The 27,204-nt window shown below is 50.0% G+C and overlaps 1 protein-coding gene across 1 annotated transcript in view; it reads right to left on the bottom strand.

The window, feature by feature from the left end:
• Nucleotides 1–27,175, bottom strand: part of Gls (glutaminase) — a 33,480-nt gene extending 6,305 nt beyond the window's left edge. The window contains exons 1-14 of the mRNA XM_077683012.1: nt 26,755–27,175; nt 25,721–25,811; nt 25,453–25,589; nt 23,986–24,115; nt 23,795–23,874; nt 15,889–16,052; nt 15,496–15,566; nt 13,298–13,330; nt 13,178–13,236; nt 12,980–13,097; nt 12,100–12,276; nt 10,867–10,998; nt 10,381–10,535; nt 8,857–8,997 (exon numbers count right to left, since the gene is read on the bottom strand). Of these exons, the coding sequence (XP_077539138.1) occupies nt 8,857–8,997; nt 10,381–10,535; nt 10,867–10,998; nt 12,100–12,276; nt 12,980–13,097; nt 13,178–13,236; nt 13,298–13,330; nt 15,496–15,566; nt 15,889–16,052; nt 23,795–23,874; nt 23,986–24,115; nt 25,453–25,589; nt 25,721–25,811; nt 26,755–26,975 (1,709 nt within the window). The 5' untranslated portion in view covers nt 26,976–27,175. The remainder of the gene's footprint in view (nt 1–8,856; nt 8,998–10,380; nt 10,536–10,866; nt 10,999–12,099; nt 12,277–12,979; nt 13,098–13,177; nt 13,237–13,297; nt 13,331–15,495; nt 15,567–15,888; nt 16,053–23,794; nt 23,875–23,985; nt 24,116–25,452; nt 25,590–25,720; nt 25,812–26,754) is intronic.
• Nucleotides 27,176–27,204: the final 29 nt, after the last annotated feature.

Raw genomic sequence — 27,204 nt, 5'->3', positions numbered from 1 at the left:
AGCAGGTGGCACGAAAGCCACTTATCGCCCGTAAGCCAGCCTTCAACTCTCCAAATTAGTCACGCCATCGGAAGACCAAGCAAAATCCCACACCCAAGGAATTCCACAACAATGTTCGTATGCAACTGCAGCACATCGAAAACCTCGTTGTTGCAAGTACACCAAGGAAACGTCTGGCTTAAGTTGTTCTGGCAGAAACCAGCAGCGTACAACTAGGCTGAGACACATTCACAGTGTGCGCCCATGTGGAAACACCAGACTGGATCAGCAAAGGCGTCATCAATGGCGTGTCCACCGAGTACCAGTCCCTGAGAACTCGTGCACGGACTCTAGGTGCCAGAGAGATATACTGAGGTTGCAGTACAAATGCTGGGAGCTACTTACACGGCCCTCATGTGCCGTTCAAGGTGGTATATCTCAGTGGTGAGTGCCGGCTCCATCGTAAGACAGCGCAGTACTGCCACACCTGCAGTTTTCTGGGCCACCCACCGCCAAGACCTGTGCCTGCATACAGCTCAAAGCTCCTGCCACCAATGCCATCAGGCCAATCAGCTCGGCTATGCTGCAAACCACCGCATGCAGAGGGCAGCCTATAGGCAGAAGCTGAAACCAGGAACTGCCCCCGACAAAGTGCAACAGCAGCGGAAAGTGAGGAGCCAAGAACTACAGCCTCGCCCAGAAAACTTCCCGAATCTATAAGCAGCAGGCGGCAACCCCTCAGAGAGCAGCAGAGACAGATCGAGATTCTGTTCGCAATCTCGATCCAGCTCGTGAGCTTAATCCCAGAGGAGAGTAAGCTACGCCAATGACGAAGCAAATATGGAAGAATCTCCAAAGATGAAGGTGCCATCAAAGCCCTTAAGATGAAGATTCAGAGCCAAATAACTCTCATTTATAACATGCTCCGACAATGTCAAGAACAAAAAGCTGCTAAATGCCCTCCACAACAAATGCTACTCACACAGGAGCAAGTAATTCAACTACCTGATGGTGGAATAACAGCACTCGAGAAAGCCATAGCGCCTCTTGAGCAGCATCCTAAAACACTGCACACTTTGACAAATTTGTCGCATACACCACGGAGAGCTACGGCACTGAAAGGCACGAAAGGGTCGCCACGACACTTTGCGTTCTCGCTCCTTCGGTCGACAAGGGGAGCACTCCAACGTGGAATCCTTCCAAGACGGCCATCCAAACTAACGGCGCCACACACACCGGGACAGAGCATGTGACCAACTGCAGGGCGCCTTCAGCATGAAAAGGGCCTCCTGGTGACTACATGGACAAAAATGAAGCAAAAGCAAGACCTCTGAAAAATCATATAGGTACACATACACAAGCACACAAGAAGACAGACTACTAGTTGAGATGAAATGCAAGTTTACCGGTGGCATCCCCTCGAGTCTGACAAGTACTGAGCTGTACCATGGCCAACCTAATCCCGACCTCGATCGGCCCTCCACAGCAGCTGAAGTGAAGGCAGCCCTGGACAGACTCCCAAGGAACACTTGGCCTGGCAAAGACCAATGAGCTCCTCCGTAAGCCACCTTCAAGCACAACAGAAGTATTTTAGCGTCTGCTGGGAAACAGGCAGCCTACCAGCTTCGTGGAAGCATTCGGATGCGACAATGATTCCCAAGACAAACAAGCCTCTACGCATGGAAAATCTTTGCCCTGCACGGTGCTAGAATGTCTGATGCCTTCCCTAGAGGACAACGGGTGCATACCAGACACGATGCTTAACATCTGTCTACCCAAGACATCCACTGCTTCTGAAGAAGGACATAATGGGCCACCTAGACCGCCATCCCAAATACCGAATTCTCACCTTCGACAATGTCAAGAATGAAAAGATACTCAAAAATCTGCACAGTACCAACTGTGGCCCCAAAGCTTACAACCATGTCCTTAGCTTCCTTGCAAATCGCGCGGCAACGGTGGGCATTGGCAACCTTAGAGGCTAAAAATTCCACCTACCCGACAACGGCGCACGGCAAGGTTCGGTAGTCTTGCCGTTGCTTTTCAACATTGCCTCGTTACCCCGGCCCAAAAGACTTTGGACGATCGAAGGACAAAGCGTGCTCTTTATGCAGACGACCTCACGCTGTAAGCAAGAGAACTTACAACTGGACAACAACAGGATGCTCTGCAGGAGGCTATCGACGTGATAGTAAATAAAATACCTGCACTCCTGCGGCCTCCAGTGCGCTCCAGAGGAGTCCAAACTTGCCGTGCTGAAGGCTCGAAATTGGGGATGACCACTCAACGTTTTTGATCCGGATCCCAGTGCCACTCTTTACAGAGTGCAAATTCTCATGGTCAACTCCCTTCGTGTACTCGGCCTTACCATACACAAAGACGGGTCGGGTGCAGCCAATCCTCAGCCAACCTTCCCAAGCTGGGGCAAACAGTGACACAAGTCGCCCCCCTGGTCCAAAGAAGCGTTAACCAATGAAGGGGGCCCAAAGAACAGGACACCTTACGGACCATCCAAGCATCAATTAATAACCAGCAGGATCCCGTCTGGCACCCAGCCTTAAAAAACGCCGAAATGAAAAAATTGAATGTAATGATTAGGAAAGCAACCAAGACCACTCTGGGTCACCCTTTCATGGCGTCCGCCGAGAAGCTGCTTAAATTAGGCATACATGGCACGTCGGAGAAGATGGCCGAAGCCCCCAAAGCCAGCGAACTCAACCGCCTCTAGCTCGCTCCTACAGGCAGAGCAGCACTCTGCTATCTCAATTATAGCGAAACCCAAATCGTGGACACCGACAGAAAAGCCAGACTATCACCGGAACTCTCAGAAACAATCTCCATAGCACGCATACCACGTAACATGTCACTTACCACACAGAAAGAAGCTGGCAAGATCGAAGGAAATCCTACGAAAATACGTATGCATAAGATCCCAACACAAGAAAGACAAACCACCATACTTTTGCAATAAGTGTCATAGACAAATGAAGCAGAGAACCACGATTGGCAATAGTACCGGCTCGTAACCCTGAAATAAAAGAAGCAGCAGCCATTGCATTGGAAATGACCCCTGCTGCAACAGAGCACTCGTATCCACGACTCCGAAGTGGCACGCCGTAACTTTAAAAAAGGACGCATGTCCACGACAGCTCTTAAAATCCTGAAGATGCAGCCCTGACTTCCTGACACCTACGTCACCTGGATCCAGGGGCATGAAGGGACGGTGGGTGACAAGGCAGCACATGCTGCAGCCCGAGTAGGTATGAGCCGGGCCTTTCTACCACCCAACAGGCACAGATCATTCAAGCATTAGTAACAGCACGATCACGTACGGCACCCCACACCCAGCCTTAAAGACATACTTATCCCCTACATGGCCATACTGCAGCACTGCCAACTTGAGCGGAGTAGATGTCCCCCGCCACACCCCAGCCTTGCTAAGGTCGAAAGCTTCATCTGTCGTCGCCTACAAACTGCATCTGCCCCACGCAGTTTCCGTACCTCTGCCCTTACTGCCCACCCCCCCGTACCCGACACCGTGATCCTGGAGTGCCCTTGCGAGGATTGCCACCCAGCACCACTTGTCGACGACCGAGCCCCCTCACCAACGCTGACTGCCGCACCACAAGACAGTGCCCCCACCTCAGAGGAAGAGTGGCTGTCAGGTGTTCGTACAACCGGTGAATTTGCTGAAAAGTGGGAGGCACTGCTCGTAGACGAGCATCCGGAGAGCCAGAAGAATCTGGTGAACCGGGCAAAGACGGAGCCACTGCCAGGGGTTTCCTGGACTGAGGTGACCTGCAACCTCGGCCTGGCAAGGACCAAGTCCTATAGCTAGTCTTTTCAGGAAATTAACGTTTATTTCTGGCTCTTTCTCTGAGTAAGCACGTAGATGCCATCCTTGTTCTTGGTGTCAAACAAAACAGACCCCAAAATGCGACCTTCATGTAAAAATTAAGCTAAGCCGAACGGAGAAGCAGCACCCAGGAAAAAATTTTAAGGACACTCAATCACCGATGCGACAGCCTGTATCTGGTGTGATGCTAAGCCCAGAGTTCTAAGTGTACGGCGAAGGAAAGTTTGACATCCACCTCAATGCAGCCATACGGCTACAAAGGAAAGCTATACAGCTTCCTCAGAAACTTTGCAGCTGAAGAAAAATTCATCCTGCGCCGGTTAAGCGGTGGTCCCGGATTCGAATCCCGGACCAGGACGAATTTTTCTTCAACTGCAAAGTTTCTGAGGAAGCTGTATGGGCCTCGTGCGCTAGTATGGTGGCGCGCCACTGACGTGCTGTGTTCAGCGCCATCATGCGGACAATGAAGGCATAACTTCTGAAGTCCGTGAGCAGACGACATCACGGAGCATAGTATTCAGTGCAGCAAGAGAAAGAACAAATGACCGCTATTCTGTTGCAATGCGATACGAACAGCCAGACAGTACTTTAATAAACAGAATATGGTTCGCAAGGGCTACAGGAAAGCGATTCATCACACAAAAACCAGTTGTATACAAGCGTGGGATTATCTTCGCGCTGTGTGCGGACACACTGTCATTTCGCAATGGCTTCAACTGAACACCAGCAGCGCCGCCCAAGTAAAAGATAGAAATAAAAAGACGAAAACCCACGATCTTACGAAGAGAACGAGAGGAGTGCAGGAGTGTGTTTGTGTGCGTGCATCGCCTCCCGAAAGCGATAATGTGTGTCTAAGGGAAGGCGTGATCGCTCCACCAATGAAAAAAATTTAGTGGGGCCGCCGGCCTCCGAGGAGCATGAAATAACTGCAAAACATCCCAACCGCCACCGGCAACACCTTGGTTGCTTTGGTCGCTTCGGTAGATTTGATTCATTCAGCTTTAGATCAGGGCATCTGGCATTACCCAGCAGTTGGCGGGCAGCTTATTGTGATGACAAGACCGACGACGCGACTTTATGGTGCTTGCAGAAGCGAATTTTTCCTGTGTAAACTCCACTGGGCCTTGTACGTGTCAGGATGTGGTTTGATGTCCGTCGTGTGTGTGAAATCGCGGCGAAAGGTTCGTGTGGATATTGCGACACCAAGGATATGCAGCTTCAAGAGCCCGAAGATTCAGGTTTGTAGAAGTAGGTATCTGGAAATTCAACTGCTCGGCTAAACTCTACCTCAAACTGCTTAACTCTTTCGGGACCGCTCCCATAGGCCATCGATCACATATGATCGATGGTTTCGCGTGCCTGCAGAATACAAATTTTCACTCGATGGAACACCTAGCGACATCTAGGAGATAGGTTTGAAAACTGGAGTTTTCTCTTTTGTGAAGTTTCTTTTTTATCGCCAGGCGGCAATGCATCAGATATTTTATTCTGACGGACAGTGGTTTCGAATGTAAACAAACATGGCGTCATACTCACGCGCGAGCGTGACAAGAAATCCACGTCGTCTCGCCTCGCATATCTTTGCCTTCTACTGCGGATTTTAACGATGAGAGCGGCAGTAAAGAGTCGGGATGCGACTTCAGAGATTGGATTTCAGCTTGAGTGAGGATTCGGGTGTCGATCAGCCTGGAACATCAAATCACGCTCAAAGGTGGGTGTTGGTTTCGGTTTCAATTGGCTCTGGAGTAGGTATGTGCGCTCGAAATATGTTCTGGCTGGGTATATCTGTTTGCTAGAGTGTTAACTACCTATGGTGATGATCTCCTGCCACCAGCACAGAAATGGATCGAGTTTTCACCGAGACAAAGCCCGGCGTGTACCTGGGCGACGACGTAGCCATGGCCCTAGTGCCAAAGAGATCACACACAAAACAAAAAACCAGTCACGCCTAACCGCATTAAACTTTCGTGATGAAGAAACAAAGCATTGTGTTAGATTTTGCATATCCTGAAATAATTTTATTCTTTTTGAATATTTTTTATATTTACGGTTTTTTCTACCTTTTTCTGTAGTTTTTTTACGAAGTTCTTACTTTCAGATTTTTTTCATTGTGCTATCGTCAGTGTTGAAGTAAAACATGGTATTGTATGTCAAAGAACATACAATTAGCTGCATTTTGGTATATGCTAAAGCAGGATGGTGCCTTTACTTTATGCAATAAAAAATTTGTACCGAGACCTCCCTATTTCATCACTTTTTCCGGCGGTGCCGAAAGAGTTTAACTACGAGTTCGTTGGATGGGCTCAGAAAAATATCGCGATGCCTTTTTAAGTGCTCGCATAAATTTGTAAACGCATACTTAATATGCGAATACTTTTGGACTAAGATGCACGTGAGGGAGCTTTCATGAAAGCCTCTAAACGTTTATTTACCTTGTTGTTTATCGCTCGACATAGACGCAGGTACAGATATGGTAGAGCGCACAACAGGAGCTGTGCACAAATGGTTCCTCTCGCATTCTGAGTGCTGATGAAAAAAAAAATGCCGTTTGGAATAGCAGAGATTGTTTCAAAGCTTACAGAGTTGTACGCGATGTTCGTGTAACTACATGCCAGCGTGAATAGCTGTCCTCGTGCATGTTATCTTAGTCAGCAAAAAAATTGGCCGCGTATCTGCTCCTTTAGTTGCAAATGTCGTCACAAGACGATAGTCTTTGTAGACATTTGCCAAGGAAATGCCCCCTTTTGCTTTCCCGCGCACCTATCATGCTGTTCCTGTACCGTGGCGCTCATCCCAAAGTAAACACAACAAGGGTTTGCTCAAGGCGTTTTGAATTTACCGCATTCCACTGCTACAGGCCGGGTTCCTCGATGCCAGCGCTGCAGTGCGGCGGTGACGCGCGTGAGTCGAGGCGGCCGACTTCAAGGTTTATAGAACCGCGTGGCCGTGCTCCACGTGCGTTCCAAGCAGAACGTGGAACCTAGCTAGTGGAACAACCGATTTAGCCCTGGCCAATCCCACATTGTGGTGCCTGCCAAGAACTTTGAGTACATCATCATCATCATCATTTTTCGTTGCTGTTGTCGCGTGATTTTTCATATTCTGCAATAGATGTAGAATGTCATTTTCTATCAAAAAAACAAGCATTCATGAATTTTTTAATAAAGGAACATTAAATATCCCTTGTGTACTAATTTCCTGTCTTGTATTTGCATAATGTCTTGTTTTTGTTGAACAAAGTTGACAAGTATGAACATATAAGTATAGACATTTACCTTTGGCTGCGAGTGTATAAGACTATTGCGCAATATCTACTTTGCTTTGGCCGGGAGGCTGAATCGAGTCACAGACAGACAAACAAACATACAGACAGACCAAAATTTCTGGGTTTAAGCAGCCCAAGAAAGACTGTCGTCTTTAAAATATTTTGTGCGACAAGCCCCACTTGAACTCGTTTTCTTTCACCTAATGTGGCAGAAACGCAAACTAAAAGTTGTACATGAATATATGTCTGAGATATTTGAGAGTCATTTCAATAAAAGTGTAGATGCGAGCCTCCGAATTGTGGCTGGTGTGTGTCCATCTGTTTGCTGTTGTGTCGCTGTGTAGCGTAAACATTTACGTTTCTAATTTTTCATTTTAAAGCTTTTTTTTTTATATATTTTGCTGGTATGACTGCGTACATTGGCAGCATGCATAACCGTGGGATGTTCCATGTATTTTCTGCTGCTTGCACAGATATACTGACACCAGAGGCTTTTTGAGGAGCTACAAAAATGAGCACTCGTTCCGTTTCGTTGGATACGTGACATTTTTTTGCGGCAGTCTTATGCCAAGTAGCGTGCAGATACATAAATGCGCCTATGAATCTGTTATTTTTATTTCTTTTAGGGTACTATGTGCTTTGTGCACGTCGGTGTTGCAGGCAGCTGATCCCTGTACTGTCGTCTGCTTTTATTGGAGAAGGGGCGCTTTCTAAAATATGCCAGCTTGTATTCCCGCACAACTCGTCAGCGGAATATTTCTCTCAATACAACAACTGTGAACGTAATAAAAGGCGGTAATTGTTGTATACTAATTTTCCGGTTGTTGTTCAAATCGAGCCACGTAGCGAACTGCTGTATAGGTTTGTCCTGTTCTTCAGAAAAAAATTCCGACGCCGCTCCCAGGTGGCGCCACATGTTTACTCGAAACTGCAGTGCACGATGCCCATAGCTTTCCTCTGTAGCCACACGGCTGCATTGAGGTGGATGTCAAACTTTCCTTCGCAGAAACTGACCCCCCCTAGGGGATTTCCCCTAAATCTGGTCGATTAGTTCTCTCTGTAGACCGGCCATGGAGGATGGGGCTTCTGCGAATGCCCTGCACTTGCAGGGTTTGAGAACTGTGTGGCTGCAACAGTGGGTGCCCCCGAGGAACGGGACAGGGGCGACACACGACCTTGGCCATGGTGAGGAGAAAGTGCCTGGAAGGAAAGGACGGGGTGGTCCCCGACGGTGGTGTCCCTCTGGAGGACTTTTTGTACGCCCACCGCTGCCGAGGAAGTGATGGACGACCTCACTGCGCAGCCTGCGCTTGGGAACTCGCCAGGGAAACCAGCAACTGACAGGGAGACCAGAGGCAAAGCCCTCAAACAGCATCAGGTGCGTGTGCTCTCAAGACAGCAAGACGGGTTAGCAGTGAGCGCATCTATGACAACGAAACAGGCACATGGATAAGCTCACAGATTGCTCTCAGAGAAAACAAGAGGTCCTCTACATGGGTCCTCACAACTGGCAAGTACACCGGTAACGTTTCTGCATGCCAGGTGCACAATTTCAAGGCAACAAAATTTCAGCATAACAAAGTAAAGCGTCACTTCTTTGCTACTCTGTTATGTCGGGGCAGTTAACTGCCCAATGGGATCGGCCCCAGTGCGAGAGCGACCGGCGGCAGCAGCAACAAACAGGCTCTCGAGAAGACACTGGCCAAGCCTCGGCCGCCGCCGCAGCAGCAACAGTGGGCGGTGGCAAGCAGCGTACCTGTCCCTGACCATGGCGTCCACCCCGCAGATCTTGAGCAGGAACTCGACGCACTCCAGGTGGCCCTCGGCCGCCGCCAGGTGCAGGGCGGTTCGGCCGTCATAGTCGCTCAGCCCCATGTCCATGCCAGACAGGTAGTGGCTGCGCAGGGAACGATGGCACTTCCACACCCCGTCCAAGTGCCCGCTTTGAAAGCCCATCGTGCCGTTCACACACAGAAGGCCAAAGCAGGAACCTTCACTGACATGCAAATTAGCCCTCTAATTGTTTCCAACATAGTGCTCATTTGAGGACGGCTGCACTGCCTGTTTGCATTTTGCGAAAGTTTGGCTGGTTTCAGGCGTGCAGTTGTGCAAATAAATGCATAAAATGAACCTCGAGAGAAATTTGGGAGTGAAACTATTGTGAATTTGGCCCTTTGGCCACAGCAGATTGTAGTAAAGAACCATTGAGCAAATAACTTCTCTCCACGGTAGTTAAAGCAACCCACCACTGTCCGACGCACATTTTGTAAGTCTCCTTCATTCCCTCAGTCTTTATACTTGTGAGTGAAATAAAGCGGCTCCCCCACCAACAATGTCACGCCACTTAAGGAGAATGCAGCCAACCAAGAAGAAGGATACCGCTCAAAGCTTTGCTGATGTGAAGCCACACTTCTTCCGTGCAGGGTGCTATAGTACACTGGGACAATGAAAAAAGCCGCCTGTTGGAGAACATAAACGAAGCCAACAGTGTACGCGCACGGTTTCTCCTTCTGGAGCAAAACGGGCAAAGCTGTCATCACAGTTTTCGATTTTGTTGCTTGGCTACTAGGCCAGCCCGTGAAGTTCCTACACAGTGCCAAGCCTGTCTCAACCCAAACAACTCGAGGCCATGGGAAAAAAAAAAAACACCTATGGCACTCTTCGAACCCACAGCAATAAAGCGACCATGAAGGCAACCTGCAACATTGCTCCAACCAAACGACTACTGCGCCAGACTGAAACGCACCCAGTCCAACACAAAGTGCACCTAAGTGGGCTAGATAATTGAGAAAAACACATAGATGGGGCACAATGCCTGTGCTTTGGCAGTCTTCACTTTGACGGAGGCAGCTTTTGGCATAAGCACCTGCCACCCTGGAGGTCAGTATGAAACAAAACATGCTCGGGGATCAGGTTTGCCCCACAAGGTTAAACGCATCATCTCTGCCATCAAGCACAGTTGATGAGCTACTTTTGAGATCACTCTGCACCAAAGTTTAGGAAAAATGTGTGTTTGTACGATTCACATATTTTTAAGCTCAACTCAGCGGCATTTTTGCTTTGATTACTACTAAACTCCCAGCAGAAGCAGTAGATATCCCCAAATTGGCCTTCACACTTCTTCTAACTGCACTACCACCTCATATTTTGTAGTTGGATCAGACAAGAAGGAAGGTGGCACTTCAATTTTACAAGCTAAAGGCCCCGGCATCCCTTTTTGTGCCTGAGCAGAAGTTTGACAAGCAAGACCGACAGCAGGCGAGCTGCTTGTGCCGCATACCGGCGCATGGCGGTGACGTCCCCGCTGGCGGCACTGAAGAGCAGGTTGACCACCTTGAGGCCCTTGGTCTCGTACTTCTGCCGACGGGGGTCCTTCTTCTGGGTCATGTGGCGCAGGTTGTCGTAGTGGTGGAAGCTGAACACCCGCGTCAGCTCCTGCGCCAGCCAGGGAAGAAGCCTCCTCTCAGGCCATCGGAGCTCGCCAAATGGAGCCGCACACGTGCCCAAACAGGCACCACAGCACTGCGTCCATGTTCCCACCAAGGGAAAAATTGACAACAGAGCGATGAAGTGAACCGAGACCAATGTTGCACGACTCGGCTACGCCTCAACTTGGCTTCATTTCAACTCCCTTCCCTGCCCAAAGGAGTGCCACATCACTGCCTGGCACTGTAACAAGAGAGCTGGGCAGCCTGGCTGCGCAACTAGGCCCGAGGTTGGGACTAAGCGGGCAGCCTGGGCGGACCAGCCACAGCAGACACGGTACCTCGCAAAACTGGACCCCCCGCACGGAGTTGCCGTAGATGTCCAGCGGGGGCGACCACAGGCAGAGGCCCATCACGTTGGGAACCACCACCATGGTGCAGCCCGAGACGCCCGACTTGGCCGGCAGGCCCACCTGCAGGCAGCCAAGGCACCAGGGTGGGCAAAACAACAGAGGGCCACACAAAATGCTCGCTCAAAGCTCCCCTCAATTCAAGGCTGCAATCAGCCAGCACGCCCGAGCCCGACTTCTTTTCCCAAAGCCACTGCATGCCGCACGTACTCGAATGTAGGCCAATTGTTTTTTTCAAAAAGTCGTTTACGAAAGTCGGGGGTCGGCTTAGATTCGAGGATGTGGCTTTCCTGTCACCCCTAGCCCCCAATGCCGTCTCGCGGCCATAGGCTTGCAGCTTGCAGGTTTGCAGGCGCTATTTTGCTTGTCTCTTGCTTGACGGAGATGATACAGGCAAAGGCGAGGGAGATCGCAAACGTAGTTGCACAGACTCATTTCAAGGCCAGCAGAGGCAGGGTCACTCGCTTTATGAAGCAGTTCGGGTTCAGCCTGCAACGGCGGACATCTGTGTGCCAAAAGCTGCCCCCTGACTTCGAGGAGAAGCTGGTCGCAGTCCAGCGCTTTGTCATCAAGAAGCGGGTGGAAAAGGAGCATTGACTGGGCCAGACCGGTGACACCAATCAGACCCCGGTGTATTTCGGCATGCCTGTGGCCAACACCGCAAATGACAAGGGTGCGAAAGAAGTGAAGGTCAAAACTGCACGCTACGAGAAGCAGCGCAACACTGTGATGTGGTGTTGCACGGCCGATGGGCAAAAGCAGCCGCCGTACATCACAAAGCGCGAGGGAGGGGGTGCTGACACATTCCGGCCCCACTCTACAAATCTTTTCCATTTGATCAAAGCAGAAAAGATTTGCAGAGTGGGGCTGGAAAGTGTCAGCACCTCCTGGCTGGCCCCTGAATCAGCGACAGAGTGGGGACAGAGCGAGCCAGCCGGTGGCCGCTGCCGAGGCTTGCCTCCCCCCCTCCATGCTGACACCTGCACACAACCTTGCCGCCCAATTAGCAGAGACTGCACGTAGTATGAGGCACAAGCACTGAGCCCTCAGCCTAATCAGGAAAGGACAACACAGCAAAGAAGCAGCGTTTGACAAGGATCCTGCTTTGCCACAGTTGGAACGCAGCGCCCATTGTGCCCCCCTACCCCCTCCATGAAGGCCTACCTTGAAGGCGTACTGTCCTGAGTAGTCGTACATTCCACACGAGTGCATGAGTGAGAGGACGTCGCGGCACGACACCCCGTTCATGACCTGGTGGCCCGTGGCGGGGCAGATGCCGCCGTTGGCCAGGGTCGCGGCCATCACGCTCACCGACTGGCAGTTCACCTCCAGCGAGCACAGCTGCCACAGGGGGGGGGGCAAGGAAGGAGGGTGCCAGCACTCAACCACCACACGAGCTGGTGCACACCGCGAGCAACTGACATGGCCAAGAACCCTCGAGGCCAGTTTGCGGGCCTTTGTAGGTCAATCAGCTGTGCATGCCGCTGCCAAACGGTTAAGCAATAATTGGCTCAATTGTAATCATCACGAGTGCTTGTCTGGCAGCAATACTTTAACAGCCAAGGAATGTCAGCCACAAAAATGCCAGTGATGAATTTACCAGGCTCTACAGGTGTAACCGGTCGCCACTGGTCATTTTAGGTTAGCTTAGCTTAGGTTTTAACCCAGCCTAGCTTAAAGCGAACCTAAGCTTGTTAGGCTAGGCTAGGCTAGATTGAACTACCTGGTAAACACTATAACTTCACCACGCAAAATGCTTACGACTTTCCACGAATGCAAAGGCAAAGGCCCACTTGGACCTCCTGCAGATCTGCTGTTGAACCCTGTCTGTAGTGGCCACACTTGACCAGCCCCTGGACAAAGCTCATTTCCCTTGCATGTTCTCGGAGCAGCAGCCCTCTTGCGGCCTTCCCCTGCACCGCTGCTTCCCTTTCCCAGCGCACCCATTTTCTGAGCCCCGCAATGTGCCTGCTTGAAACGTGAAGATCTGAAGCGTCTGCCTAAGAACAAAAAACCACGAGGAGGGCGAGGCAGGAGCAGGCACCTGAAAGTAGAAGTCCATGGTCTCCTTGAGGTTGACCCTCTCTGGAAAGCACTTGTTCTCCTTCATGTAAAACCCGATGGCGTAGTTCCTGTCGGCTGCTTCCCGTTCGGAGAGGAATCTTGGAACGGGGAAGGGAAAGGGCGCAGGTTGAGATCAAGGGCCCTCGCACAAGCACCACCAAGGGACCGCACTGCTCACATGGCGTTGTTGAAGCCCAGGTATTCGCCCCCTGCTATGGCCCGGTAGTACTGCAGCATCTGGGGGGAAGGGGCACGGCAGTCAGGGAAGCTGCACGCACGCCTCGGCACGTGCACATACCCAGTCAAACTTTTCCGACGTCCGCATCTCTGGCTGCAACGAGACACAGAGGAAATGTCATCCGACACGTGGGCAGAACACAAGTGCTTGTCGTGAAAAGCGCTGCTTTCTCCAAACATCACCCACACTTCAAACACTTGCCTGCCAGTGTATTCGCTGATGCTGGCACAAAGACAGAGCCACAGTAAAAGGGGTGACAACTGGTGCCTACCCCTGCACTACAGTTGAGCCTCGTTATAAGAGGCAATCGGGTATGAGGGACACTATGTAACCACATGGATGGCCACCCTGTCTTTCCCATTAAATTCACCTCTTCTATAACAGGCATCAGATGAAGAAGGTAGTTGTTTATAAAGGTCAAGCTATCCTTAGATTTTAGTCAGCAATCTCACTTGTAACAGGCAATTTAACATTAGATGCGGTGCCACCACTCGCTAACTGCTGTTGCGTCCATTGTGGAATCAAAGGGGACAACAGACACCCACAGAAGATAATTATTATAATACCAGCAAACACACAGTGGCTCAGTCAGCTGTGAAACGATGATGAGAAATAGAAATGAGACGCACAGAAGTGGTTAAAGCTTAGTGCCATGCATACGGGCGCGAGCACACATGCGGGCTTCTGCACAAGCCAAGAATACCAAAAGTGCGCAGTGGGCTCTCCCACTCGCATAGCTCCCAGTCAACAAGCATGATGAGTCCTGCAAGTGTGACGAATAGCCAGAGCACACAGCGGAAGAAGCTGTGCGCTCTGTTCATCACGCTTGTGAACTCGACATCTACGATTCATCTTCTGCAAACCGTGAAAGAAGAGAAAGCTTGTAGAAGCTATTGACAAAACAGTGTAAATACAGTCATGACGCAAACAAAGATTCAGAACTATTTCATAAATTCTAGGGGCCAAACATAAATTAGAATATAACAAGGTGTACTGTTAGGCGAGTTGGTCATTCATTTTAAAAATAGCTACGGCACGAATATAAACAAGGTCACAATAGAATTTATTAAGATAAATCTTGCCCTTTTATATTCACACTTCATGTTAACAACAGTAAAAAAAAAATAGTAAATAAACAAATTACAACAAGAGCAAGAAGAAAAAGAACAACAAGAAAACAGACGTATAATCTCTGAAAGCACACCCCCACATCAACACGTGCTCACGCACTTGGCACAAGCTACGCAGACACCATGTTAAAAGGTACCCGATGTACACAGCACGCGTTGGATAGGAAATCTATCTCTTTTTGGGACAAGTTGATTGACGCCCGGCTCACACATTCACTACCCTGCCTTTGAATTTCGTGTGCTCCAATTATCCTAGTGCCTCAAATGCTTCAATTCAGCGCTCGTCCCATCGTCTTTCTGTGTCCTTGTTTATATTTGCGCTGTAGCTATTTTTAAAATGAATTAGAATAAACTTTTTGCAAAATGCTGCGGTGTTCTTTTGAGCTTATTTTGGTTTTAGGATACCCACACTGAAGTAGGGGTTGACTGGTTAGTGGAAACATGGTTCCCTGCTTATACCAGACCTCTCATACAAGAGACAGAAACTGCTCCCCAATACGTCTCTTATAAAGGGGTTGAACTGTACTTCAAAGCTTGATGCCATGAAGACAAAGTACAAGATTGGTTCATCAAGAACGCTGATTTGTCCCAATAACGATGACGTAATTTTACCGCAGACTTCAAACAAATATTTGAAATATTAGAGAAAACCAATGACGCAGTGGCGACTCCCCACCCCTGAGCTCTCTGCTGTTGCAGCATCGTTTGTGTGACTGGCAGCTGACAACCAAGGTCACTGCCGTGAACCATGGGGCACAGTAGAGTGTGAAGGTTGACAAAGACCTGGGAAGAGCGCTGTGGCCCAACAAAATATCCTTCTGCGATTGTGGTTTCCGTTTCATCTCATCACTCCATTGTTGACATGCAGTTGATACACTGCCCACCATTCTCAGTGCTTTCCTGCGTTGCGTCACTGCTTCCTCTGCTGTGCCACTGGTGACATTGTGCAGCGTGAAGACACGAAATGTCGTCGATATTCGTTGCGGTGTGCTGGCTAAAGAAATATGCCTCTCGCTGCTCAGCGACCGCAGGCCAGTTCCTTCACACTGAACAGGGCCGCATTTTGTCTCCACACCCCTTCCAGCAGCAGCCTTGCATGCACACTCGCAATGAGACGCGAGATCTCACCTCGATGAGGTAGAGCAGAAGTGAAGCGACCACAATGGCCCCCGCATTCACCATCGGATTGTGTGGCTTCCCTGGAAGGAACGCAGCGAAGGTCAGCGGGCACCTCTTCCACTCGGCCTCATCGTGCGGCCACTTTTCCCACGGTCCTTCAACGTACCACAATGCAGATAATGACAGCGTGCCTCCCTCACTGCTGCTCGTGTAGGGTCATTTGTAAAGAGAAACGCAATGGCGCGACCAAAGCAAGCAGTGGGCAGAAAGCCGTACTGCACGCTTTGCAGCACAGCTGGACGTTTGCGTTGCAAGAAACGGTGGGTGGAGGCAGAGGGAAGGAGCAGGTGTGGGAACCCAGGAAGTGGCAGCCGGGAGGCCCACCCTTGCGGGGGCACCTACGGTTGTAGTCCAGCACGAGCTCGTTGAACATGCGGCCGCTGGGCTCCTGCCCGACGTACTGGTGGACTGCATCCGAGCCCAGCTCGGTGAGCGCGATGGCGTAGTTGATGGGCTTGCCAGACGACTGGATCGTGAACGGGATCTCCGTGTCGCCGATGGAGAACCTGCACAGCGTCCCCAGCTGAGCCTCCCTGCTGGCCTGGCCGTGCTACGTTACGCTTGGGGGCCCCCCAAGACCCAAGGCTGTCTGCCGTGCTTTCCCAGCTCGCGTGCCACTCCCACATCCTAGTTGGTCGGCAGACCCTTGAGCGAGTCCGTGCCAACCCCGCCGCAGCCCCTAGACACTCCATGCCCCATCCTCTCCACACGTGTCCACATTAAGCCTCTCCCGCGAAATATTCACCCTACCAACCACCACGCCCAGGTGCACCTTTCCTGCTTCCCTCCTTCTGAGCAGACCCCACTTGCTGCACTTCTCCAACATCCCGTCAGGTCTGAGCTACAATCACCACGCCCTCTTCAGTAACTGCGGAGGAAGCAGCCATTGCCCTTGGCCTTACCCCCGACACCATTATTCGTTGACTCCCAAGCTGCCATACAAAATTACAAAATGGGCGCCATTTCTGTTGCTGCCCTCAAAATTTTTCAGAATCCCCCTGCCCATCCCCGTGATGCTGGCTGTTGTGGACTCTGGCCCGCACCGGCATAGGTTCTAATGGGACAGCACATCGACACGCCTGACCTGTCACACCCCGGGCTCCCGTTTCTTGTGCACCCACACATGGGATCCCCGAAATGTCCCACTTGATCCCTCTCACATTATCATCATCGTCATGATCATCATGACCACCACCACCACCATCACCCTGTGTACGCCCACTGCAGGGCAAAGGCCTCTCCCATTAATCTCCAATATCCCGGTCCTGTGTTAACTGCGAACAATTTATCCCCGCAAAACTTCTTGATCTCATCTGCCCCCCTAACATTCTGCCGCCCCCTGCCACGCTTGCCTTCTCTAAAGATCAACCCTGTTACCCTTAATGACCAACGGTTATCTTGCTTTTGCGTTACATGCCTTGCCCATGCCCATTTCTTCTTAATTTATACCATAATGGCCTTAAAGGAGCCATGAAGACAAAATACAAGTTTGGTTTATTCGATAGATTTCGTGTTTTATAGTGCCCCCGCGCTTGTCCGAATGCAAACGATGGTTTATTCACTGAGAAATTAATCAATTTACGATAAAATTTTGATTTTTCTGCTAAACCGTGTGCTTTCGTGGTCTGCAATGACATCACAGAAACTGACCGCTCTGCATCCGATTGGACACAGCCGGGCTGGAGGAGTGGAGGGCACGCACTTTTTTACGGCCTGCACTTCGGGTATAGTTCCCACCTTTCACCGCCACTAGTTTGTGGCGCTGCGGACCAACCCCCGCCGGTTGACCTACAGCACGGGCGGGGTAGAGCAGCGGCGCGTGCGCATTTGCCACTGCCCTAGCCCTGCCGTGGCTACAGGTGATACCTGTCCGTGTAAATTTACATGTGCGTCATCAAAATAGGCGACTCCTTCCCCCTTCTGAATTATCGGTCTAATAGGGTCAAACAGCCTAACATTATCACTCGGAAGCACCTAATAAAAAAATTGAAAGAAACATTTTAACTCGGGGCACATGAAAAAAAATATGCGAGGCCTTCATATCTTCTCAGCGACTGTATTATATGAAAATGGTGAGGCAGTCAATAAACGCGGCATTTTCCGTGATTGAAATATCAGTTCTTATTTTTACTTTCGGATGATGCCTCGGTTTGCACACGCACAGGGCACGACCAGTGACGCGAATGATTTCCCGCCGAGGGGGATACGGTTATCGCTTAGCTAAACATGTTTCTGCTGCTCATGCTCCGGTTGGGCTGAGCGGACCGCTTGCGGCGAGCGCACTGTCAAAAACATACAGCTAAAACTCTTTTAATCATGCAACTGAAGTGCACAACGAGTCTTATTTTTGGTGAGATATAGCAGCGAAGGCATTCATTGGTACCGGTGATATTTCGTGGCAGATACAAAACACGTGCGGCAAACGTTGTCGGCTCGCTCGGCCAGAGGCGATGCGTCCACTAAGAAAAAAGAGGGTTGGGAGGGTAGAGGGTTGGTTCGAAGCGCCCTCACTCTGTCAAGTATCTGCTGTATCGTTTCCTTGTTGGGTGCGCAGGCCGTATGAAAGTGCGCGCTCGCCGCTCCTCCAGTCCGGCCGTGGATTGGAAAGCCTTGTTTACTGCTAGTCAACCTAGATGGCGCCACCATACCGTAGCAAGCCGTTTTCAGCCTCTGGTTTGTTTTTGACCGTATTTGAACCTGGCGTGTTTTTGTTCAGGGAGAAAATAATCGTTTCGTGAAACAGAGTGCTCGCTCGACAAATATGGTCACGTATGACACTGTCGCTTGCGTCAATCGGCCAATGTTGCCTAAAACTATCCCAAATCCCCACAGCCCAATGCAGCTACACCAAGCATAGTGCGCACAGTACCAACAGCAGAGCGCATCGGTACGTAACTTCCGTTGTTTTTCCCACCATTCTTACTGATATAAAAAGAATGTGCCCTAAATTTAAGTGAAAATATGTAGCTCGTTTGGCAAGCTTATAGGTTCTGCCTAATTTGCGTTTGCTTTTGGCGTCCTCCGCCAGTCGCAGAGCTGGCTGGTATGACATTATAGGTTCTGTTGGTGGAAACGAGCTGTACTCGGTTACAACTCAAGAACGGCACCACCTCATGTAAGGCACATTCCCACTGGCGATTTGTCTCGTCGCGCGACGGCGCGCGTCGCGCGATGAGGCGTTGAGGTGGTGTTCGCACTTGCGATGAGCGATGATGCGACTGCGTTCAGCGCAGCTGCTTCCCGACTTGTACGACCTCGTTGGTGCGTCAACCATTCGCAGTCAAAGAAAATGATGTTACGCGACAAAAGCAGGTAGAAATCAAACTAAAACACATGCTACTAACCTGGAGCAATGCCGAAAACATTTGCGGGTTGCGGGAGGAGCAGAAAATAACAAACTCAAGAAGGCTCTTTTCAACATATTATTGCACGAAGAAATGCACACGCTTGCTTTCACGCCACAACACCCGCATCACGGCCCACAAATGTCGCTTCTTTTCACAGGCGCAAAGTTCTGACGCCACCGAACTCTACGCGTGTTTACCAGTCGCCGATAGAACGATGCGGCTGCAAGTCAACCTACCGTCTCGCTGTCCACCTAGCTCTATACGATGATTACTTGCTTTTACAATCCATACACGCTTCTCCACACTGATGAGTTCCACGCTATTCGTTGATTAGTGCACGCGTACACTGAAGCCACTGACCAAAGAACCGATGCACACGGGAAGTTGCTTGCCGGCCCGACCGGGCGGGTACAGCGATAGCGGGCCATGGCCTGGCCGAGCGAGCCAGCGGCGGTGGAGGCGGCAGAGGCGGCGGCGGCGGCGGCGGCGGCGGCTCGTCCTCGCCCGCCCGCCCGTAGCGTTTGCATACCGGATGTAAAGAAACGTTTCGTTTCCGGCTACGTCAGCGTACTCCGCGGCCATGATTGGCTTACCGGTTTTGCGGGGCCGTCGCGCGACGAGGGAATTCGGACCGAGAGCGATCGGCTCCGCCGTCCCAAAACGCCGAAAAGCGACGGCCGGCTCGTCGCTTTGCGACGTCGCTTTTCGTCGCGCGACGAGGCGCATCGCCAGTGGGAATGTGCCTGTAGTGTATCACTCCGCCAAAGCGCCGGACCCGTGACGTCAGTGCGCGCGCGCGTGCGTTTTGAAAGGGGTTTGCTATGAATGCGTGATATCGTCTGCCTTGTCTCACGCAGTTTGTTTGTCGTCACCGGAGTCGCTTATAAGCATATTAAGTCCAAACAATCATGGGAACGGCTCACGCCGTGTTCAAAATATTCCCAGTAACGCCCTACTTGCGCCGCGCGGAAAAACATCCGGCTACGGTGATAAGGCACAGCGACAACTTCCGGTGCCATTCTTAAGTTGTCACCGAGTATAGTGGGTCACATAGCCATTCCCTGTTTTCCGAATTAGCTGTTATTTGAGCCAAGTTTACGTTAAAAGTGGTGTCAGTATGATTATAACGAGGTAATCTTTTGTATAACGACGTAATCTTTTGAATGAACCAAACTTGTGTTTTGTCTTCATGACTCCTTTAACAAGCGTTTGTTCCCTGACCCACTTCGCTATTTTCTTGTCCCTCAACGTTACACCTATCATCTTCCGTTCCACTGCTCGCTGAGCCGTCCCCATTTTAAGTTGAACCATTTTAGTGAGCCTCCAAAATTCCGTAGATGAGTACTGGTAAGATGCTGCTGTTATACACTTTCCTCTTCAGGGACAACCGTAGGCTGCCATTCATTATCTGAGAATGCCTGCCAAATGCACTCCACCCCATTCTCATCCTTTTAATTCTCCCTGCCTCATGGTTGGGATGCAGGGTCGCTACCTGCCCTCCTGAGTAGATATATTAGCTTACCACTTTCACTACCTCGCCACCTATCTCATACCGCTGTGCTCTCCTGAGGCTATTGAGCCTTACTTTAGTTTTCTGCCTATAAACTTTCAGGCCCATGATCTCTTCTCGTCCAGTGCGGTAAGCATGCTTTGCAATTCGTCCCCCACGTTACTTAGCAAGGCAACGTCACCAGCAAATGTGAGGTTACCGAGGTATTCTCCATTGGCCCTTACCCACTTATCCTGTTCCCAATCCAACAGACTGAATACCTCCTGTAAACATTCTGGGAATAACATTGGAGAGATTGCGTCTCCTTGCCTGACGCCCTTCCTTACAGGTATTTTACCGCTCTCCTCAGGGAGGAATATGGTAGCTGTGGTTCGCTTGTAGATATCCTCTGGTATTCTTACACAATGCTCGTCTACACCCTGATTCCGCAATGCCTGCTTGACTGCTGAGGTTCCGCCCATATCAAATGCTTTCTCATAATATCTGAAGGCTATACAGGGTGTCCCTGCTATCATGCACCAAGATTATAAAACACAGCAATGGCATTACTCTAAGAAAACCTAGTGCATAATGTTCGCAGTAATGTGGAGAAGAGGACAGTAAGTTTTCGTTAACCAGACTTAAATAATTAATTCTAATTCATTATCTAACATGAGAAGTACTATCCTAATCAATAAAGCGTACCCAGGAGAGGATTCTAAGTGTGGTATTTTCAGTGACGAAGTAACTGCGTACTCATTTACTCTGACTGATAAAGAAACCCCAGGAAATATGAAAAATACCACGGGGCAACACTCCCGCCCAAATTGTATAGCAATGCCCTCAAACAGGCTGCCCCTGAGTCAGCCTCAATGAAGTAAAGAAAAGAAAGGAAGAAGAAATTGTGGCTGCGTGTGTGCCTTATCTGCCACACGCGCCCCGCGAAACTTGCTGTTGCTGCTCCTTACTTGATGACGGGCAAAGCAGTTGCTTTCAGTCAGCTTATTTGGCTGCTTTATGAGGCGGGCTCGGAGTGCCGTCACATGGTATTTTTCCTATTTCGAGGGGTTTTTTATCAGTCAGAATAAGTGAGTACGCAATTAGTTCGTTGCTCAAAGTACCGCAGTTAGATTCCTCTCCTGGGTACCTACAAGTGCCTCATTGATGCTTTATTGATTAGAATAGTACTTCTCGTGTTAGATAATTAATTAGAATTAAGTCTTATAAAGAAAAAATTGCTGTCCACTTCTCCACAGTACTGCAAACATCATGAACTAAGTTTTATTCAATTACCGCTTCTGCTCTTTTTTAAAAATCTTGGTGCATGATAGCGGGGACACCCTGTATACACACAGGGGTTGAGCACACTCCGCGCATTTCTCTCATCACCTGATTGATCGTGTGAATGTGGTCTATTGTTGAATAGCCTCTACGAAACCCTGCTTGTTCATTAGATTGACTGAAACCTAAGGCGGCAAAAATTCTGTTAGGGATTATCTTGGTAAGTACCCTTGCAGACGACTGACAGAAAGCTGATGGGCCTGTAATGTTTCAAGCCTTTCGTGTCACCTTTCTTATGGATTAGGATGATGTTCGCGTTCTTCCAAGATTCCGGTACACTTGCGGTCATTAGGCATTGCGTATACAGGTTTGGAAGATGACAGTTGTAACATAAAACACAAGAAGAGAGTGGAGTGGGTCAGGGAACAAATGTGTGTTAAGGACATACTAGCAGAAATTAAGAAGAAGACCCATATGGGTGTGGGCTGGGCATGCAATGTGAAGGCAAGATAACTGCAAGGACAAAGGTTAAAAGAGTGGACCCCTAGAGAAGGCAAGTGCGGCAGGGGGCGGCAGAAGGTTAGATGGGCAGATGAGATCAAGAAGTTTGTGGTGATAAATTGGTCGCAGTTAGCACAAGACCGGGATAATTGAAGACATATGGGAGAGGCCTTTGCCCTGCAGTGGGCGTAGATAGGCTGATGATGATGATGCAGGTTTGCCAGTTTTTCTAGTACAATTTACCGCGATCCTTCAAGAGGTCTGCTGTTATCTAAGCCTCACCAGGTGCTTTGCCCCCTTGCATTTCTTTCAAAGCCTTCTTTACTTCTGCCATTACTGGTGGGCTGTCTACCTCTGCTGAACTATTTCCTCGTTTGGTATTATCCTAAATGTTGTGGCTACTGTACAGATCTCTATAGAACTCCGCAGTTACTATAACTATTTTATCCCTATTTGTGATGACATTGCCTTGCTTGTCTGATTTCTCCCTATGCCTCAACATTTCTTCACTGCTTTCAGGCTGCCTTCGCCATTTACAGCATGCTCAATCCTCACCATATTGTAGTACCGTATGTCAGCTTTCTTACGCTTATTGATTATATCTTTGAATGCTGCTCTAGTCCTATTCTGCCAGCTGGGGTGGAGACTGCCATGCTTTGCCATTTTCCAATTAAATCTTTTGTCTCCTGGGAAAGTTTACCAGTATCCTGTCTAGCGATCTTACTTCCGACTTCTATTGCACACTCCGTGACAATGCGTGCAAGATTGTCGCTCGCTTCTCGTGTTGCAAGCTCTACTTCCCCGGTTATGAGCTGAATATCTGAGTCTCCAACTTTTCATCTCACAGTTAGCTCATTGATCGGCTTCTTTCGTACTAGCTTGTGGCGGTCCCTCCTCAAGTCTAGCCTAATTCCAGATCTCACCATCCTGCGGTCACTGCACCTCACCCTTCCGAGCACGTCCACATTCTCTCATGTGCAGGGACCCGCACTCTTCCCTCACTCCACTCTCCCACGGAGCACTCTCCCGGTGCACACCCACCCACACTGCCCCTCGTGTGGTGCGCTGAACACACTCCCTCTGTGAGCGCCCTTCCCCCCATTCCGCTCACCCTCTCACTGGGAACAGACAACCCAAGAAACCATCATGGCCACCAGAGCCCTGGATGTTGCCACTGCCCTACCCCCAGCCCAATGTTAAATAAAGTGGCACTACTACTACTACTGCCGTGGTTTTACACGCATACTACTATACAATATAGTATAACAGCTAATGGAGAAAAACAGGAAAGGGTTGGTGCACAGGGCTCGCAAGAGAGCAGGGTTACGCATCACGGGCTGTCCACAGCGAGAATGTCAACTCCCTCTAGGCGCAATGCCCACCAAACTAGGGGAGCATCACCAGAGAACTAACTGGAGAGAAAGGGAGATAAGAGTTCAGTGACTACACAGGACTACGACAGAACCACGGACAACCCGAGGGAAGCCACGAGAAAGGCACGGTTGAAGCAGCCATGGCGCAGGCTGTGCCTAGTGCACGGTCTCGCCTCTGCCGCCTTCACTTAGAGTGGTGCCCGCCATTCAATCCCAGCACTACTAGAGGGACGCTGAGAAGTAAAAGCCATTCCCACCTCTGGCCGTCCACAGTGCAGATGCTGACTCCCCAGTAGTCTGGATTGTACTTGGCCAGCTGTGGAATGTAGGTGGCCACCTGCCGAGAGAAGAGTGCGCTAATTTACTAGATTTCCGGGCCCCACACCAGGCAAGAGAGCCGAGACTGCAATGACAGGGCCCGGAGGGTGCAAACGAGGCACTCACGCACCTTGCCACCAGTGTTCACCTTGCAGCGCCAGTAAAAGTCTTCCACGTACTGGACAAAGTCTTGAAAGTCTGGAATCACGAACTGGTGCCGGAGGGCTCGTGTGATGAGCACTATGTTGTCCCGGATCACCCTGCACCAGAAAGCGGCCCAGTGGTGCAAACCATTTCCATGCAGACCAGCGGAGCTTGTTGGCTGGACGAAAGATCCAGCGAGTCGCACACAAATGCTTTGCTATACCGACCACGGCAGTCGTTTGCCATGAATGTCTCGCTCTTGTGAACATGGACCCTGAGTTGCAGATGGCAATCTGGCCTAAGCAGATTAGGTTACGTGAAATGCCCACACAAGCATTAAAGAAAAAGTGTGATGTCTTGCTTTCCGCAGCTCAATGTGTGACATTGCCCAAGCATCTGAATGAATGATGAATAAGTGAATCATTATCTGTGACGCAGCTGGGCTCGAATTTGCCACAAAGCTTTTTGAGGGGAGGAAAAAAAACAGACGTTTACAGGGCACAGTAAAGAAGATACTAGCGACAGGGACTAATTTACTTGCTCTAAATATAACATGCAGCTACATGCAGAAGTTGACGATTTTGTTAATAAAGGGTTCATTGTGCAATTACAAAACATTCTGCAACTATGCTAAATTTCTTGCAAGCATCACAAGCAGAAGTCACTCGCATTAGCGTGTATAGGCTGAAACCACACCTCTGCCTTTTTGGTTTAGGCCAAAGCGAATTGACACAGAAAGAAGGAAAAATGCCCGTGCCCCAGCTTGCTTCGCTGCAAATGCCTCGTGCCACCCTCCCCTCCTATGATAAGCAGAAAAGCCAATCCAATTCAATTTTCAGGCATTGCTCCTGTGCCATCGGCTGGGACCAAAGTGTTAGTGTTGGCTTTACAGTACAGTTTTAGTTTCATCTTGCCGCTTTTCAGCACCATTTATATAACCCTTTTTTATTGGATCCCGTGAAAATAAAGCTCAAGCTTATTCCTAATTAAAAGAACAATGGCAATCTTGCTCATGCACTCATGCTTTGCCTCAAACATGAACGAGGTTTTTCTTGTGCTGAAGAATGTTGACATGAATGACGCATGCCACCAGTTTTAGTGGTTGGAAAAGCTTTGCCTATATATACTTCTCGTTCAAGCGTTCTATCAACTTTTGGCTGAGCAGATGAAGCAAGCGACAGAAGCTTTCACATTTAGGCACATAGAAAATAAAAAAAATGATTGCCTTTGAAAAAAGATGCTAACAGCATACTATGTATCTTCTTTTTCTGTCTCTCATGCCATTCAGCACTTCCCTAGCAAGATATGTTAACCGGTTAGCCAAAGTGTTGATAAGCACAGCAGGTACTTCCGACGTGCCCTCATTTCTCGCTGTAAACATGATTTCACGAGAGACATCAGCGAAGAAAGGCTCCTGTGGCGCGTCCTCATTCCGCGTGCCCGGCATACGTACTGTGCAAACGTCTCCCGGTTCAGGGCGAGTGATTCGAGGGATCGCACAGGGGACTTCTCCTTGTGAACACTCCTCAGGTTCTGCATCAGTTCCTTGAGACGTGGGTCGTTCTTCCACAGACCTGTGGTGAACAGTTCCTGCACAGATTGACAAAAAGAAAGAAGAGTCCCCTCGTGCAAAAGAGTGCCGTTACTAGTATAGTCCTGGGGCAGGATGGCTACGCAGCAGTTCCGCGCACAAGAAGAAAAGAAGAGACACTGATGCTCACGTTCAGAAATTTTCCCACGCAGACAGTGTCATCGGCGTCCTTGAACATATCAAACAGCAGGTCTTCAACATTCACAGGTACATTCTCAGTCCTGAAAGAACGACAGTCGTCCCGCTGTAGGGTTCATCCAACAAGCAGTTAGCATTTTTTCTTTCTCTCAATGAGGGAGGCAGTAGTGGGGAGGTTACACAGGCACGCCACAGTGATCAATCTAGGCTCCCTGCAGATCCTTACGTGCACCAAAATATTGACACACAGGCGTTCTCAATTGGTGATTCCACAAGGGAGCCTTTTTCTGATTAAGGAAAAATATTGAAACGCCTTCCGTGCGCTGTATCATAGCCCAGGCGTAGAGGCGGCGTGTGACAGCCCCAAATGTGAATTTCCCCCTCGGGGGAAGCAAGCGCATCATCCTGGCGAGAAGCTGATGCATGGCTCGGCCCACATAGGGCAGCCAAGTGCTGTGGCTTGCGACAACTGGCTGATTGGTGTAGCATCCTCTGAGGATATTCACCGGACCTACAAAAATGACGCCACATTAGGGAGTTTTAGCTGACCGTCTTTCACGGTCCGCTCCGCTCCGATAGCAAGCGGAAGCGCCATTGCGCATGCGTGGCGCGCTTGGCCGCGAACGGCATTGGCTCCGGTTGCGCTGAGCGGGCCGCCGATACCGGAGCGGAGCGTCGAAAACGATCAGCTAAAACTCTCTATTGAGGTGCTCTGGACAGTAACACAGTAGAGTACCGTAAACCGCAAAGTTCAACGAGAGTCGACGGAGCTGGTCTCCGAGGGGCACACTGGCGGCAGGCAAGAGCAAAGACACGCACGGCTTGTCGGTTGATTATCTCCAGACAATTTCCCCCCACGTACCCTAGCCTTATAATGAAATCGATCGTGGCACGCGAGACGTATACTAGAGGACACAGCTTGCAAGCAGAGAAGCTTGCCTGCAGAGAAGCTCGCTTGCAACCAATTATATTTTCTTTGGAGATTTAAATCAGCAGCACTTTATGAGCGTACAAAATGGCACTCACTTGTTCGCCTCTGCCGCCCGCTCCTTGTCCCGTTGGAACTCCTCTGCCGGCATGAATACTCTGTTCGCGTGGGACGTGGTCTCCAGCGGCGCGTAGCAGTTCAAGAAGCGAATGGTCCCTGGACGGGGCCTCGTCGCGTAGCAGCGGACTGCCGACGTGGGACACACCTTGGCCGCGCGCCCGTAGCGGCCCGCTATTCGAGCCCCCAATCGCCCGATCATGTCTCGCGAGGACCAGTGCGATCACGTCGTCGTTCAAACGCGCCTGTTTCAACAAGCCGCCTGACTGAAGAGCTGAGAAAATGCGACTCTGACTTGACTGATCTTAGTGACGATGATAGATAAGCGCCTTCTTGGCACCACAACCGCCACAACGTGCGACTCTCGTCTCTCGTGGTCTCCTTGGTCTCCTCTGCCTCCACCTTTCCTAAACCAAAATAAATCGAAACAG

Source organism: Haemaphysalis longicornis, unplaced genomic scaffold (assembly GCF_048455015.1).
Source record: "Haemaphysalis longicornis isolate Haplotype H1 unplaced genomic scaffold, Haemaphysalis longicornis Haplotype H1 scaffold_9, whole genome shotgun sequence".
Lineage (NCBI taxonomy): Eukaryota > Metazoa > Arthropoda > Arachnida > Ixodida > Ixodidae > Haemaphysalis > Haemaphysalis longicornis.
The sequence above is the reverse complement of the archived record's forward strand: the minus strand, read 5'-3'. Positions and strand labels throughout refer to the sequence as shown.